Here is a 16,522-nt window from a genome sequence, read left to right on the forward strand (position 1 = left end):
ACTGAGACCCTTCTATTCCGAAATTATTTTCACGCGTTGGGAACTTCAACAATGTGTTTGCTTTAATATCAGGATAATTCTTATGGTAATGTATTTCGACGATAAATATAGGCTCTGTGTTACGTGGTATCTTAGCTTAGCGCTGTATCTGGACCGAACTACTCTCCAAGTATAAAAATGACTGGGTTATTTGTAGTCCTCTTCAATGACCCAATCACCAACGTCGAATTGGACTCGAAAGTTGCCTGGTCGTCAAATTCGATGTGATTTCCTCAAAGATCTAGCTTTGACGGTCCGGGTGGATCTCCGAAATGCACCGTGAACGTACGGCCCTTGCGATTGCACACCACTGGCCATGGATTTGGGCCAAGGTTTAGTGCGCTCAAGATCTGAGCTGGGGAATTAGTGCCTCTTCGATACACCATTTGTCTCATTGGTATGCCTAGAGTGGAAAAGAATCTAAGAGGGTAGCCTGATTAAGAAAAATGACAATTAAACTAATGGATGATGATCTAGACCAAAAAGAAAAATAATAGATTATGATGAGGAGTCGTACATGAAAAACTTCGTAACGAGCCATATGAATGACTATTTTACGTAATTAATTTAACTTAATTTTAAATTGAATCCTACTTACCTTCAATTTGATTTAGGATTTACCTTGTAGGATGATACAGATGTACAAAGTATGGCAATAAGGCCCATATAAATTTAATGTGGAATAAATAACATCGGCTGAATCATATCTCACCTTTTCTTTCTACAATTTTATAAAAAAAATTAAGCAAGTCCTTTTTTTATATTTAAATCTTGAAGTGATGGTCGAACTAACATAAGTTATTTGAAGAATTATGTTTGCCAATTGCTATTATTATATAGATAAGATATAAATGAAGACATAATCGTTCAATACCCATAAGGTTCATCTAGATTTTTTTTTTTTACTTTTTATTTAATCTAAATCTCGAGGCTTATACATTCAGACTTTAATTAACTTCGAAATTCTTGAAATTTTCCCTATTCAAATAACTTAGATTCACATACAGTTTTTTTTGCAGAATTTTTAAAATTTAAATGATATTCTTAATTTTGAATATATAATATATACAAGATATAATTTATATTTTTATTTGCTCTTATTTAAGTCCAAAGGAACATTTTCTTTAGATGGAAAAAAAGGTCTTCTATTTTTTCTTTTAAAATTAACGAACTCCTCTTTGTTAACATGAGGCTGGGCTGGCGCTTTTTTGCACTAAGAACACAGAGCGCGAGGCTCAGAAGCATTTGCCACCTCTCATTTTTTCCTGCAAGAGCACTCTCAGCTCTCTGCTCTCTCTCTCTCTCTCTCTCTCTCTCTCAAGAAAATGCAGCTCCTGCAGTGCCCATCTTCTTCTCCATCTCTCTTCCTATGCTGCTCAAAAGTCCAACCGAACAGAGGTAACTTTGCGCTAATTCATGCAATGATCTTGAACCGACACTGCCACTGCCTTGTCTCATCGCCTGGGCCTTTCTGTTGTAGGACCGTGTTTCTTGGCGAATTCTCTCGCACCATCGGCAACCTGCTCTTGTATCCAGCAACAATGGCTTCGAAGCTCCAGATGGGTATCTCGCAAACCGCCCGTCTCGAATTCCCTGCAGCTAAGGCTGCTTCAGTGGAAGGTACTTTCTTTTTCTTTTTCCTTGTTCTTTCTATGAATAATTTGAATTCGTTGATCATCGGGTGCCTGTAATATTTGGTAAATACCCAAATGGGATTCTTCTTTTTTTTTTTTTTTTTAATGTTCGAGTATTTATCTACCTGAGCTATGAGAACCCAGTAGCTATTTTCATGAAAATGTTGAGAATTTGACAGAGTGATCTTGTGGAGCGAGTGCAAGTGATACAGTTAAGATTGTTTCTAGTACGCCTATAGCCTGATTTAATTAATCGTATCATAGTAAGTAAATCTAATTAACTTTACTGAGGCGTCCATGTTCGATTCTTGGTAACTTTCTGCAATTTATTTTTTCGTGCTAATAATCTGCTACTTATAAAGTTGTGAGTTTCTAGAAATGAGTATGTTTTATGGTGAAACCGTTGGCTCGTGCCATCAGATCAATCTGCTTCCACTAATACATATCATACTCTCTGCGAAGACATATTTACATGTTCTGCCTTGAAGAAAATTTTGGAGGATTATTTGGTAGGCCAAATAAAAGGGGCTAGCTCTGTCAAACTATTTTCTTGGAATTGCAAAGAAACTATACACGAACAGAAAACAATTAAAGCAGTCTTGTGTTTGTGCACATGAGCATGCATTGTACTATTGAGAACCCATCCAAACCAACTACTCTTGGCTACCCCTTGTCAAAACCAAATTTGAATGGCCCTGAGTAGATACAGAAGATTATTACAGCTTATAATCTTAAGGGATTAAGGGCCAAAAATAATTGCCTATCCTGTATGCCCTGAGCAAAATTGACTGGACTTTGTTGCTTAGTTTTCACCGATTGTTCACCTCTGATTTTTTCTTGTTCATCTCATAAGCTTGACATCATTCCGTGTACATTTTCTGCTCTTGTAATTGTAGAGAGTACTTCTGCAGTTTCAGCTCAGACAGCTGAAAGTGATGTGCTGAAAGCCTTGTCTCAAATTATTGATCCTGACTTTGGAACGGACATTGTTTCATGTGGTTTTGTTAAGGACCTCCTCATAGATGAAGCTCTTGGAGAGGTTATTAAAGAATTAGTCTGGAATTTATTCTTTATACATCTGTAAGGAATGACACCCTTACCCTACAATGTCTTGGCTTTGATTCTCAGGTTTCGTTCCGGTTAAAGCTCACTACACCTGCATGTCCAATCAAGGACATGGTAAATAACACAACCTATGTTGCTTGCTCAGTAACCGAATACTTGCTCAGTGCACTAGATGTTCTGTCTTGTGTATTAATTAGTTTAGAAACCATTGACACCTGCTCCTTTTGACACCCTTCCATAAATCTCTTTGTGCATGTACAATTTCAAAGTATTTTTGGAACTAATCTATCATTTTTTCTGCTTCCTAATGGTTTCCTCAGAGTCTTTGCCTGATATATCAGGTTACTGAACCTTAAATAGTTTAACAGCATGAGTATTCCTTGACAGTTTGAGCAGCAGGCAAATGAGGTGGTGGCTAATCTTCATTGGGTCAAGAATGTTAAAGTAACCATGTCAGCACAACCAGCAAAACCTGTTTTCACAGGTGAACTTCCTCCAGGGTTACAGACGATCTCAAACATTATAGCAGTTTCAAGCTGCAAGGTAGGGTTGCTTTAACCTGTTTGTTGCACTTCATTTTCCAGGTTATGACAAAGTAGCTATTTCATTGCATGACATTTGGCTACAAAACGTTTTTGGGGTTGCTTTGAGAAGGTTGACTGTGACATAAGGATGACCTGTAGTTTCATTCCATCGTGATGATTTCCCGATTAGCGAATTTTATAATGGAAAATATTTTTCTTTGAGTATTTCCAAATTGTGGTTTGACATGTTGTTAGGTTACTAATATTAAAAAGTACTATTCTTTAATTTCTTCTATCATGACTGCTGTCTGTCAGAACTGTTCAGGGAGGCGTGGGAAAATCAACTGTAGCTGTAAATCTTGCATATACTTTGGCTAGAATGGGAGCTCGAGTTGGTATTTTCGATGCCGATGTGTATGGTCCAAGTTTACCAACAATGGTGTCCCCTGATAAATAAAGCTTATAGTTCCACTTCCACTACAACGAAATTAATTTCTAGTTTAGTGAAGTAATGCATTTATTATTTCCACCTACCTTTTCTAGAACCCAGAGAAAAGAAGCATAATTCCCACAGAATACCTAGGAGTGAAGCTGGTATCTTTTGGATTTGCTGGACAAGGCCGTGCAATTATGCGAGGTCCAATGGTTTCTGGTGTCATAGACCAACTCTTGACTACTACTGAGTGGTATGAAAAATCATTGGTCATGCTTGCATGCTGTGGTTATTATATTCAAATTTCTGTTCACTGTCATTGTTGTCGAAGCGTGTTTTGTTCCTATAAGAGAAGTGCGTGATTCAAAGTACACTACACTTAATCAAAAACGATGATTTTCTCTCATCATTCTCATTTTTTGGGGGCTTCTGGGTCGGGCTTCTGCAGCTAAGCATTACTAAACCTTCCTTGCAGGGGTGAGTTGGATTACCTTGTTATTGACATGCCACCGGGGACTGGTGACATTCAGCTTACATTATGCCAGGTTTGCATTTAGTGCCTTTTCATCTTAGATCAGTAAAAATTATGAACAGTTTAATGTTTATCCCTCTATCCTTTTACGAACAAAGCATATCTTTACAACTAGAAGCTGCTAGTTGCAGGCATTTTGCATAATATAATACCCTTGCAAGTTTTGTTTGTTGCTGCAGTTTTCAATCTTAATGTGATGATATTAACTTTTCAGGTTGTACCCTTGACAGCTGCTGTCATTGTTACCACCCCTCAAAAGCTTGCCTTTATAGATGTAGCAAAGGGAGTTCGCATGTTCTCAAAACTTAAGGTTTGTGCCTTTGTACTATTGGCAATCCCTATTCAACACCATCCTTTGATTAAGTATACTCTGCATCATTGTCAAGAATTCTGGATATGATGAAACATGAAAATGTGATTTAAAAGATTCACCATGACAGTTATTGAACAGAATGTTGTTGAAAATTGGCTTAAAGTTATACATTTTTGGTATAGTGGGAACTTGAATATGGATGTATAGTTCTAGTTGATATCATCAGTGATTTATCCTTAATTTGAGCTTTTTTGTTTTTGTGAGCTGTTTTGTATGTCTTTAGTTTTGGGCTTTTTTGTATAGGGTTTGCAACCCTCCCTTCCCCTCTCGGTGCCCTATAGTTGATCTTTTTTTATCTATGAAAGAGTCATCTTTTGACAATCCACTGTTCATGCACACAGGTACCCTGTGTTGCTGCTGTGGAAAATATGTGCCACTTTGATGCCGATGGAAAGCGCTATTACCCACTTGATAGAGGATCAGGCTCTCAGGCATGTTTCTCCGATTACTTATTGTTTGGTTTACTTGTTACAATGGAAGGCCAGAGCGCTAATCCTAGGGTTACACTCTGGTGTTAAAGGATGAAGCATATTCTCTGTTTCTCAGAGTGTGCTGGATTTATTTACAGGTTGTCCAGCAGTTCGGAATTCCTCATTTATTCAATCTTCCCATTAGACCAACGGTATATCCTCTGACAAGTTCTTTGATCTTATCTCTCGTTGTTGTGCCTTTTGTTCTCTTAATGTCCATTCTTACTCCTGTTGAAGCATGATGGATAATAATGATTTCTTCCATTGATATTAGTTATCAGCCTCTGGAGATAGTGGAATGCCAGAAGTTGTGGCAGATCCTCTAGGAGAAGTTGCCAAGACATTCCAGGACCTCGGAGTGTGTGTCGTGCAACAGTGTGCCAAGATTCGTCAACAAGGTAGTTTATAATTATTAGGCTAAAACAACTTCTTGATAAAGGTTGAGAGAGATATCTGTGTTTGAGAATCCAGTGCCAGCGTCTAACTAGATTCCTAAGATCAGAACTTTCCCAGTTCGTCATTTGCTACTAAAATTTTAGGCTTATGTCCCCTCCCACAATTGAACTAAAGGAATGACCTTCAGAAATTGCCTGTCTTTTTTATTTTTGGCTTTCATAATCAAATGATTCAAAGTGTCATCTTCCTTTCCAGTGTCAACAGCCGTAACTCATGATAAAGTAATCAAGGCAATCAAAGTGAAGGTTCCAGATTCAGACGAGGAGTTCTTTCTACACCCCACGACCGTGAGAAGAAATGACCGATCAGCTCAAAGTGTGGTATAAGGACTTTCCTTCGACCTCGAAAACTCCTCTGATTGTTTTCCCTTTTGCAAATTGAGAGTAGGCTGTGTAGGTTCTTACTGCAGCAGTGTCAATACAATCATGCATGACCTTGGGAAATAGATAGATGCTAATCCTATAGTTAGAATGTTCAGGCCGGTTGCTGCGTTTCACATGACAAGCATTAGTTTAAATCTACAAATGGACCTCTAAGCTAATTTATGACCCTTCTTTGAATTAAATCAAAGGTCTAAGGGCGCACTTTGAAAATGTTTATAAGTGGATTTGAGTGGCTTTTGTGCCATTGCCCATAATCCAAGCCCTCATACATGAAGGTCGAGCATGTTTTCACTCGAACCTCACCTCTTATCTTCACGTGATGGTTTAAACTAACCATACCGGATCTCAGTAATCCAAGTGTTTTATCAACTGAATTCTTGAGTATTAGTGATTTGGCATGCTAGATTTTAGACGAGCATTGAACTTCTTCATCAAAATCTAGTCAGCCAACTAAACATACTTCATTGTCTCAAAAGTTTTTACTCTGATTTCCCCCTCCTTTGGCATCCTTTGTCGTGCTGGTAAAACATCGAACAGCATAGGGATTCATAGTATAACAGCAGTCATTCTCCAGTCTAATCCCTCATAATTGATGAAGATTGATGAGCTCCTTTTAGGGGTGGAATTTAGCTTAAATTATTCCTTTCGAAGTTTCTACTTGTCCCGTGCTTGTCTTAGATATTGTGACTTGGACTAGTGAAGAGATTCTTTCTTATGCCACTTATCTGCACATCAGGATGAGTGGACAGGGGAGCAAAAACTGCAGTATTCCGATGTTCCAGAAGACATCGAACCAGAAGAGATTCGGCCAATGGGAAACTATGCCGTGTCCATAGTTTGGCCAGACGGTTTTAGTCAGGTGACCAACGCTTTCCTACTGTGTCTCATTCAAACGAATAATGTCACTCTTCGTCATGGTTGACCAGTAATTGGAGTTAGTTCCGAAAAGTTTGTGAAGGACTTTACTCAGATGACACCTTCATCAATCAACCGTTACCCTTTTTCTCTGTTTTAACTCCTCTCCTTTGTGCAGATTGCTCCATATGATCAGTTGCAAACGATTGAGCGTCTGGTCGGTGTTCGTGCGTAGTCGTGACACATTCATCCAACTACAGTCGTAGATCGAGGCTCAGGTGAAAAGAATTGGCGAACACTAGAATTCTCTCGAGAATGTAATCGGCATCGTCTTCTCTCTGCCCGCCCCGATGGGCTAGTCGACTAAAGGCAGCAGATTGGAGAGTGCAGAGTAGCTCGAACAGATATTCGAACCCGGAAAGCCTCTATATATGTGCTTGCTCTCTCCTCTCTTCTTGTTTCATTTTCTCTTCGGCACTTCCTGTAAGAATCTCAGAATATAAGGAATTCCAGTACATGATGCACTTGCTTCATTTTTAGTATCCATCTGGTGTTCTTGCAAAACCAGTGTCCCCCCTCCATCACTCTCTGCCTAACCTGGCATAAAAAATAGTTGTTAAGGTTCGAAATGAAAACAAAAGTGCGGTCCAGAGACCGAATTGAAAACTCGCCCAAAGTATGGGGACGAATGGTAAAATTCTCGTTATAATTATAAAAAAAAAAAAAATGGTAAAATTCTCGAGATAATAATAATAATGATAGATAATGATATAAATAGCTATAAATTTTTATAATTTGATTCTTGAATTTTTAATTTATTTAATATAATGTCTTGTAATTTATTTAATATAATTTTTTATTTTTTTATATATTTAATTTAATTATTATCAAAGTTCAGAATTATATTTAATAAATTAAAATTTTATGAATTATGTTATTAAATATTAATTATAAATCATATTAAATAAATTAAAAATTAAATAAACTCAAGAACTGCTTATTTAAATTTCCCTGGTAATAACCGACGAAGGAGTCGATCCCGCAGCTCCTTTTACCGATACTCCCGATGGCCGGAGCTCGCTCGTCCCTCGCGATCTTCCTCCGCCATAACCACCGCGGCTTCCGGCGGAACCCTAGCTCTCGCGGTCACGTCAGACGCCTCAGCGTCGGCGGCGACGACGGCCGCCGGGGCGAGACCCGCTCGCTCTCGGAGATCGCCGAGGAGGTCTGCAGGATCACGCGGACGAGGCCCAGGTGGGAGGCGACCCTGGCTTCCGAGTTCCCCTCCGTCGATTTCTCGGACCCGGGGTTCTTCCGCGAGCTGTTCCGGCGGCAGAGGAACGCCTTCCTCTCGCTGCGCTTCTTCCGCTGGGCCGCCTCGCGCCGCGGCGCCCCGCCCGACCCGGCCTCGTGCGCGCTGCTGTTCGACGCCCTGGTCGCGGCCAAGTCGCCCGGCGCCGCGAAGTCGGTGCTCGGGACCCCAGGGTTCTCGCCCGGGGCGGATTCGCTGGAGCGTTACGTGCGCTGCGCCTCCGAGGGCGGCCTGCTCGAGGACGCGGTCGACGGGTTCTTCCGATTGGGGGAGTCGGGGGCTTGCCCGTCGTCGATCGAGACGTGGAATTCGGTGCTGAAATGCTGTCTCGAGGCTCGGAGGACCGACCTCGTGCTGGAGTTCTATGAGGAGATGGTGAAATCGGGGGTCGTGCGCAATGCGAATGCCGAGACCGTTGGGCACCTGATTCGAGCCTTTTGCGAAGGCGGGAATCTGTTGAGAGGTTATGAGTTGCTTTGGCAAGGGATCGAAGGCGGATTGATACCTCAGTATTCGACTTTCATTTGGTTGATATCTGGGTTTTGTAGGCAGGGGGATTATGCGAAGGTGTCCCAAATACTCCACTTGATGATCGCGAAGGACCGTGCTCCGGATATGTTCACATATCAGGAAGTCATTAATGGGCTCTGCAAGAATGGGAGGCAGCTCGAGGCTTATCGGATTTTTAATGATCTAAAGGATAGAGGGTACTTTCCGGACAGGGTCGTGTACACTACATTGATTCACGGGTTCTGCGACATCGGACAGATTGGTGAGGCGAGGAAGTTGTGGTTTGAAATGATTCGTAAAGGCTTTGTCCCTAATGAGCACACTTACACTTCACTGATTCACGGGTTTTTCAAAAGCGGGAAAGTAGAAGAGGCCAAAAAACTGTTTGACGAAATGTGTTGTAAAGGTCATGGAGAGAGCACAGCAGTTTACAACATGATGATTTCTGGGTTATCTATACATGGGCGGTTAGATGAAGCTGTTGGCATGTTTGAAGAAATGCCTCAGAAGGGCATTGCTCGTAATCAGATCACCTATGACACTTTAGTACAGGGCTATTGCAGGGAAGGAAAGATAACTGATTCTAGAGATCTCTTGAACGAGCTATCACTACAGGGTGTAGTTCCATCAAGTTCATCTTATGCTGCACTTCTTGAAAAGCTCATTGAGCTGGGAGAATTGGAAGGAGTGAAGTTGGTATTGAGTGATATGCAAAACAAGGGTGTAAAACTATTGGCTAGTACTTGGGATCGAATTGTTAATGGATTGTGCAAAAGGGGATTCGTAACTGAGGCGATGGGCTGCTTGGTTGACATGCTAAACAGAAACATCCAGCCTCGTAAGACGACTTTCAATGTGCTTATTCAGAACCTCTTACAAGGTGATAGCTTAGATGATTGTGAACTTGTGTTAGACACTATGTTCAGGATGGGTTATGTTTTGGAAGAAGGCATGTGCCATTCCCTGGTCAATAAAATTTGTAAACAAAATAGGAACTTTGGAGAAACATGTATGGCAAAGATTCTTGAAGGGAACTGAGGTTTTAGAATCATCACTGTTGAAAATGCTTCATTTGTTCTATAACTTATTTATGAACAAGTTTTGCAGCTGACTGTAAAATTGATAAATGAGCTTTCTTTTGTTGCTCCGAGGGGGCTGTCAAATTTACGGTTTATCTTTGGGAGTTCATGGCAGCTGACCTGAGGTTTGTACGAACATTGTTATCTTAAACTGGTCATTGTGAATCCGTCTCTCCGAATGCTAACCAGCAATTCTCTAGTTCTCACAGGCTGCAATTTAATCATCAAATCCTCCAGTTATCCTTTTCCTTTTGATTCTCAAACATGAGTGCTCTTCAACCTCGTGGCAAATCCAAAGGCTGGAGGAAGAGGAAAGAGCAGAAAGAGAAAGATGTTCTTGAATTGGCAAAAGCTGATGGTAATAGAAAAGGTTTATAAGAGGAGTTTTTTTGTTGACTTTTGATATGACAATCTCTGAATTTCTCCGAAACTGCACGCTGATGCACTCACCATTGTACTGTATGAAATTCACAAGGTATCACAGGCATGAGAATGTCTACAATGTGCAAATGTGATCTCTCCTGAGCTAGGAATATGCAAGTATATTTCTTAAGTGGGATCTCAACAATGCCTGGACATCACACCGATCCTTGATGTCAGTTACATCTCTCATCAGATCGTTATGATCGGGTGCTAATTTGACAAAGAATGGAGGGTGGTCTCTGATTTGAAGGAGAGCAATGGTGATTCAATGATAGCCCAAAGATAGTTCAAACAATGCCCTTTCCAGCGAGTTAAAGAAAAAGAAGAAGATGTTTCGCCATTGCCACCATAAAAGCTGAATATCACAATTTAAAGAAAGCAGTGTGAGTACCTTTTTTTGGTAATTGAATGTTATGGTGAATTATTCTTTTAATTGAAAACATTTATTGTAGCGCAAACTGTTCTTTAAATGCAACATTGATGCTGAGGTGTCTTTATTCATTGCTTCCATGATGTGTTCTCCCAAAAAAACAAAAAAAAAGCCTGCCTGCCCAAATAATCTGAGAATTACTTTACTGTCTATGAGAGCTAGACTGGTTCTAAAGGCCAGATTGCATTTGGCTTGTAGGTTCGGCTCCTGGTTCTTGTTGCTTTACCAGCCATGTCCCCTCATAATAATGCGTGCTGGGCGTTTTTTGTACCGGGCCTTTCTTGGGTGTGTGGATCCTACCAAGCCATACATGGATGTTGAGTTGATCTGTTGACTTGTTGACCATGAAAAGTTGCATATCCTTTTAAAAGTCATTTGACTAGCTTCCCTGGATACCTTTTGTTATAATTGGAGCATTTGAGGAGCACAATCTAGAAATTGGGACTTTGCCTGGTTTTCCATACTTTTATTCCTTGTGTAATTAGGTTATATTTTGCAATATCATGAGTTGTTTTCTCTTGCATCGGACTTAGGTTCTTCAGAACAGTGACATGGTGTCAAGGGAAAAGTAACCCCACCTCTGTCCAGTTGCAATCTTTAGTTATATTTATGTTTGTCTCTTTGTTGAACTGGCTATTCCATGCCCTTCTTGGCCCTTCTCCATTTGAGTACTGTTTGTCCAGGGACAAAGACAGAAAGGAATCAGATGAACATTCCACTATGCAATTGGCTCTAAACAGTTGAAAACGGGTCTTCTGGAAATTCTCTTTGTTTTTTATCTTTTGGGATGTTAGAATGACTGTGCTCTGTTGTCTTTCCTTTCCCTTTTCGGTGGAATTCTGTATTTATTAGCTCTGCTATTGCAGGATCAGTTGGGAGGAGTATCATTACTTTCTAGCATTCTCCTTATAATGGGATTGGGATCAGATGGCGTGCCTTCTCTTTTACTTGAACTTTGCATTGGATTCAGTAATGTATAGTTGGATACTCAGTCCAATATACTAGTCTCATTTTCTTTATTTGTTATTGATGTTGAACGGAACTCCTAACAAGCATTTTTTCAAAAATGAGGGGCAAAATCTTCTTCTTGCAATGGCATATTCACTGTGCAGAACTTTCATCTTCTGAAGTTTTACCAATTGCATATGCAGGCTAAAATTAAGATTATCCTGAGGAAAGGTCATTCTTTCTTTGTCACATGATAAACGTCTAGCAGCATAGGGATTCCCTTTATTATGGAAGTTGTCTCCTCTTGTAAATCTCTCAGGGATTAATGACTTTTCCTTTAGCAGTTCAATTTAGTTGAAGAAATCGTTTTGGAGTTTCTACGCGTCCCATTCTGGTGTTTGATTATGTGTCTTCAACTAATGAAGAGATTCTGTCTTTGCCATTTAGATATGCACGTGAGGACAAGTGGATGGGAGCAAAAGATGCAATCATCTGATGTTCCAGAAGACATCGAACTAGGAGAAATTCGCCCATGGGAGACTATCGTGTCCACAGTATGCCCAGGACAGATTTAACCAGGCGACCAAAGCATTTCTACTATGCGATATTCACATAGATAATGTCCCTCATTTTCATCGTGGTTGGTCAGTGGTTTGAACCTGTTCAGAAGGAAAAGGGCGGGTCAATCGCCATTACCACATTTACTCTGTATAAATCCTCTTTATGGTGCAGATTGCTCCGTACAATCAGTTGCCTTGATGATTGAGCGGCTGGTTGGTGTTCCTGCACCGTTATGACGTGTTAATTCAACTACCACTGATCATAACATTGGCGAAAAGAATTGGCAAACACAATTTCTTTCCTGAGATTAGTAACCAACATTGTTCTCTCTGCCCGCCGGATAGCTTTTGAGTAAAGGCAGCTCACTGGAGAGGACTTAGGGTGCGTTTGGTTGCACCCTATTTACGTTCCTGGGAACAGAAATTTCTGTTTTTGTTCCTGGGAACAAAAAAAAAGGAACAGAAAAGCGTTTGGGTGCGTTTTGTTCTTTTTTGTTCTTTGTTCCAGGAACAAAAAAAAAAACAAAGAAACACAAATTTTGTGTTTCTTTGTTTCTGAAACACTGAGAAACACCTTTTTTTTTTTTTTTTTTTTCTCTTAGTTGCTTGTTCTTTTTCTTTTGGCCGGTCGCCGGCCTCGGCCATGGCCGGCGATCGGATCCGATGAGGGCGGCGGCCTCGCCCGGCCACGGCGAGGCTCGCAGATCCCGGCGAGGCCGACCTCACGCGCGGCTCGGGCGAACTCGATCTCGCCCGGATCCGCGAGGTCAACCTCGCGCCGCCCCGGGCGAGTCGGCGTCGCCTGGTGGTGGCCCGGCGAGCGCCGCGCCGCCCGTCGGCTGGGCGAGCTCGGCCTCGCCGGATCAAGGCGAGCCGACCCTAAAAATGAAAAGAAAAAAAGGAAAAATAAGAAAAAATAGAAAAATTATCCAAATTTACCAAACATGTTTATTTATTTTTGTTAGAACAAAGTTTACCAAACGCGTTTTTTGTTCAGAAATGTTCTCGGGAACGAAACACTTTTTTCTATTTGTTCCCTGGAACAATTTTTAAGCAAACGCAAACAAACGCACCCTTAGTGGCTCAAGAAGATGAACTGCGAGGGAGAGAGAGACGGAGAGATGTCAACCTGGAAAGTCTCTGCATATGGTTTTAGCTCTCTATCTTCTCTCTTTTTCTATTTTTCCTTTGGGCATGTTGTGTAAGATCTCATGACGTGAGAAATTCCAGTGTATGCATTTCTTACTTTATTATTAGCCTGGTGTTTTTGGCAAACCAATGGCCCTGCGTCATTCTCTACCTGCCTTGGTACCAAAACAGAGGGCATTTAATTACGAAGCTTGACGTCAGCGAAACTATCAATTGCTTTGAGGGTATCAATTCAGACCTATCACGGTCAGCCGGGCTCACCGGGCCCTTTGTTTGAACAAACTTGGCAAGGGCATTTAATTACGAAGCTTGACCTCTTTGAGCCCGACCCTAATCTCGGTTAACACGATAGATATTTCGAATCTATCTGTTGATGGACAAGCTCGGACAAGAAGTTAGGTCCAACCCAATGACGTGGCTCACCTTCCATCTCAAGAATGTTGTGGGGCAAGTTGCAGCATTTTGGAAAGACTATTGATGGGAAAATTGAGCAGTAGCAATTGCACCTGGCCAAGCTCAATTCAGGGATTACTAGGAAATTAAGCAAGCAACCTAGAACGAGGCATTACTCGAAATTGCCTCATTTTCAAGCTCAGAGGTTTATTCAAGGCTAATAGGACAAGCATACCAAGCTGAGGGATCTTCTCCAAGGACGAGCATGCCTGACAAGCCTTACTCTATGAATGTCACAATGCAACAGATGGTTCGGGCTGCATCTGAACTTATGGTCATCAAAGCTGGTGAAAGTTTCTAATTTGTTCAAAGCTTTGCTCATCGTAAGAAGTGCATACAGCTCCAAATACGCTTTTCTTCAATATGGATTGGGCTAAGTATCTGGCGTGATGAAGCATAAAAAGAAAAAAAGCATTGGGTCTAAATTCAGCGAGCTAGCCGAGTTTCCAAAGGCTCGATGTCAAATTGCACCTCGAGAAGTATGATTGTGGGTCTAGGCCGCAGCAAAGGCGGCTCTTTAGGACCTCCTCTGGGGCCACTTACCGGATAATCATCTAGCTAGTTGTGGCGGGTCGAAGGGGACTACGATCCCACAAAGATGGTTCTTCAATCCGATCCAGACCAATCTGTGAACTCTCTAGAGAGAGGGAGGGAGAGAGCATTTACAAGCCCCGCTATGTCCTCATCATCTTTCCTCCCAAACAGGAACTGTCCTTTAATGAGAACACACGCTATGGTGCGCTGTCCCCTAAGTTTCCCTCGAGCAGAAGTCGCATGGATTGCATCAGGGATTGGATTTCGGGACCTGTCCATGTCTTTCCTCCATCTGATCCCCCATCTCATCCCCCCCTTTCGGCTTAAATGCCCGAACCAAACTCTCCGTCCTCCGTGTCCTCTCGATCTGCTGCATATCCCATCCCTCCTTTTGGCTTTAAATGCCGCAATCTAAACTCCCCACCGGCCTAATGCTACCAGATAGGGCATTCACTCTTCATTGAATGGAAAGGCCATCTACCTATCCGTTCGCCTCGAAAAAGACCATAGGCGTATAGATACACAAATGACGTGGTCCTTTGAGGGTATGTAATATTTTCTTATAGATCCATCGTACCCGTCTTCATGCGCATCCGTGGCAGCGTCTCGCGCTCAAGCACAGGCTTTGGTTGACGAGAGAAAATGAGTTGGGAAGAGCTTTCTCGAATTTGTCTCGGCGTTCGATTGGTGCATGGATTTGACATCATTCGGTTTGCTTGGGAAAGATATTATTGAAATGACAGATTTTTCTCTGTATATATACATGCACCTCCGTTGGAAATTTTGATGCAGATAAATAAGTTAGGGTTGAATTTGCTTCATGTTTGAAAAAAAGGAATTGTTAAATTTAAATAATAAATCACGTTTTCATCTAATAATTTAAATTTTTAGAATAATTGGTGATGATCCAACAATATCTCACATAATAACAATGCTGGAAGTCTTGAATTCAAATTTTACATCATAACTTAAACTTTAAGAATAATTAGCTATAATCTCACAAAATCTTATAGTTTTCTAGTAAAAAAGAAAAGAAAAAAAAACAACAACAACAACAGTAATAATAATAATTTAAAAATTTTATAAAAAATTACAAAATTGTCCACGTCGATGATTTTGGCTGGAATGACTAAATTAGTAAGTAGTCAAAAAATTTAAAATTAAATTGATACAATTAAAAAATTTAAAATTGAATTAGTTGTCTTATAATTTATATATAGATATATATATATATCTTTGCAATCTTCTCATACAATATGACTTTTTTAGGCTTGTTATTTGGGATCACAATCGTGTGGTAGTTCTTTGGGAGAGTAAAGTCACTTCCTCAATTTGATCATAAGTTTGATTACAAACATTGATACTAAGAACTTCCCTCGTGCTGGAGCGTTGTTCATACTCTCCATTGATAGGATGGCACAAAGGTCTCATTGGCAAGACTTAGGGGCTAACCTGACAATAGTCATAAGGCGCAACACCGCCACGACACCAGAGGATTTTTATAATTTGAGCCCATAATTTATCAGTAGTTTGAGGGGAAAATTGTCCAAAAAGTCCTAAACCTATTGCACTTTTACCAATTCAGTTTTAAATCTTTTAACTTTGCCAATTAAGTCCTAAACCTTTTCATTTTTTGCCAATTCAGTCCATCTTGCTAATTTTGGCCAGAAAATGGTAACGTGGATGCCGGCAGTGCCACGTAGGATTGCCGATGCTAATGTGGACAATTTTTAATAATATTTTAATATTTTTTGCTTTTTTAAATTTTTTTAAATTTTTTTCTATTTTCCGTTTTCCTTTTCCTTTTCTTTTTGGCTTTTTTCTTGGCACTTTTTGGTGGCCGGCCACTGGCGACGTCCAGCCGGCTGGCCTCACCCGCCATAGGCAAGGAGGAGCCCCGGCAAGGGAGCCCTCGCCCGGGCGCGGCCCGGCCAAGGGGTGACTAACGCCGGCTCGGCCGGGGCGGGGCGGGGCCTCGCCGGATCCGGTGCAGGTGAGGCGGCGCTCACCTAGGCGAGGGCAAGCTCGGCAAATGATCCACTCGCTAGATGCGGCAAGGCCAGCCCTCACCGAGGCGGGGTGGCCTCGCCCAACATCGCCGTAGCCCGGCCGACGCCCGACGAGGCCTCCCTAGCAGGGGGAGGGTCGACCTCGCCCAAGTGACCCTAGCCGGCCACACTGGGCAAGGGCTCCCCTCACCGGGGCTCCTCCTTGCCCGACCAAGGCCTCCCCAGGCGGGTGAGGCCGGCTATGGCCCGTGGCCGGTGGCCGGCCACCCAAAAGGCCAAGAAAAAGCCAAAAAGAAAAGGAAAAACGGAAAAAAAAAAAATCAAAACAATCAAAAAAATCAAAATAAATCA

At 41.5% G+C, this 16,522-nt stretch overlaps 2 protein-coding genes across 4 annotated transcripts; both read left to right on the forward strand.

The window, feature by feature from the left end:
* The first annotated feature begins 1,274 nt into the window (after positions 1 to 1,274).
* Positions 1,275 to 7,310, forward strand: LOC104438344 (fe-S cluster assembly factor HCF101, chloroplastic). 3 transcript variants are annotated; one of them, XM_039308144.1, is made up of 14 exons: positions 1,275 to 1,437; positions 1,520 to 1,659; positions 2,570 to 2,712; positions 2,802 to 2,852; positions 3,126 to 3,281; positions 3,806 to 3,948; positions 4,171 to 4,240; positions 4,442 to 4,537; positions 4,942 to 5,031; positions 5,169 to 5,222; positions 5,345 to 5,468; positions 5,722 to 5,846; positions 6,646 to 6,768; positions 6,943 to 7,310. In XM_039308144.1, the coding sequence occupies exons 1-14, from the start codon at positions 1,409 to 1,411 to the stop codon at positions 6,997 to 6,999; spliced, it is 1,401 nt and encodes a 466-aa protein (XP_039164078.1). In that variant the 5' UTR covers positions 1,275 to 1,408; the 3' UTR covers positions 7,000 to 7,310. The 3 variants fall into 3 exon arrangements, with proteins under 3 accessions (XP_039164078.1, XP_039164080.1, XP_039164079.1); XM_039308146.1 differs by having other exon boundaries at positions 4,996 to 5,031; XM_039308145.1 differs by having other exon boundaries at positions 2,585 to 2,712.
* A 482-nt stretch (positions 7,311 to 7,792) lies between these two features.
* LOC104440472 (pentatricopeptide repeat-containing protein At5g18950) lies at positions 7,793 to 9,713 on the forward strand. Its single transcript, XM_010053394.2, has one exon. The coding sequence runs from the start codon at positions 7,831 to 7,833 to the stop codon at positions 9,622 to 9,624; it is 1,794 nt and encodes a 597-aa protein (XP_010051696.2). The 5' UTR covers positions 7,793 to 7,830; the 3' UTR covers positions 9,625 to 9,713.
* The last annotated feature ends 6,809 nt before the right edge of the window (positions 9,714 to 16,522 follow it).

Source organism: Eucalyptus grandis, chromosome 3, assembly GCF_016545825.1.
Source record: "Eucalyptus grandis isolate ANBG69807.140 chromosome 3, ASM1654582v1, whole genome shotgun sequence".
NCBI lineage: Eukaryota > Viridiplantae > Streptophyta > Magnoliopsida > Myrtales > Myrtaceae > Eucalyptus > Eucalyptus grandis.

What these genes read in the sequence shown, in the direction of transcription:
- LOC104438344 (XM_039308144.1), top strand. Translation starts at nt 1,409, where the DNA reads ATGCTGCTCAAAAGTCCAACCGAACAGAG. An exon ending in GCATGTTCTCAAAACTTAAG is followed by an intron (nt 4,538 to 4,941) that starts GTTTGTGCCTTT and finishes TCATGCACACAG; the next exon opens with GTACCCTGTGTTGCTGCTGT. An exon ending in ACCGATCAGCTCAAAGTGTG is followed by an intron (nt 5,847 to 6,645) that starts GTATAAGGACTT and finishes TCTGCACATCAG; the next exon opens with GATGAGTGGACAGGGGAGCA.
- LOC104440472 (XM_010053394.2), top strand. Translation starts at nt 7,831, where the DNA reads ATGGCCGGAGCTCGCTCGTCCCTCGCGATCTTCCTCCGCCATAACCAC.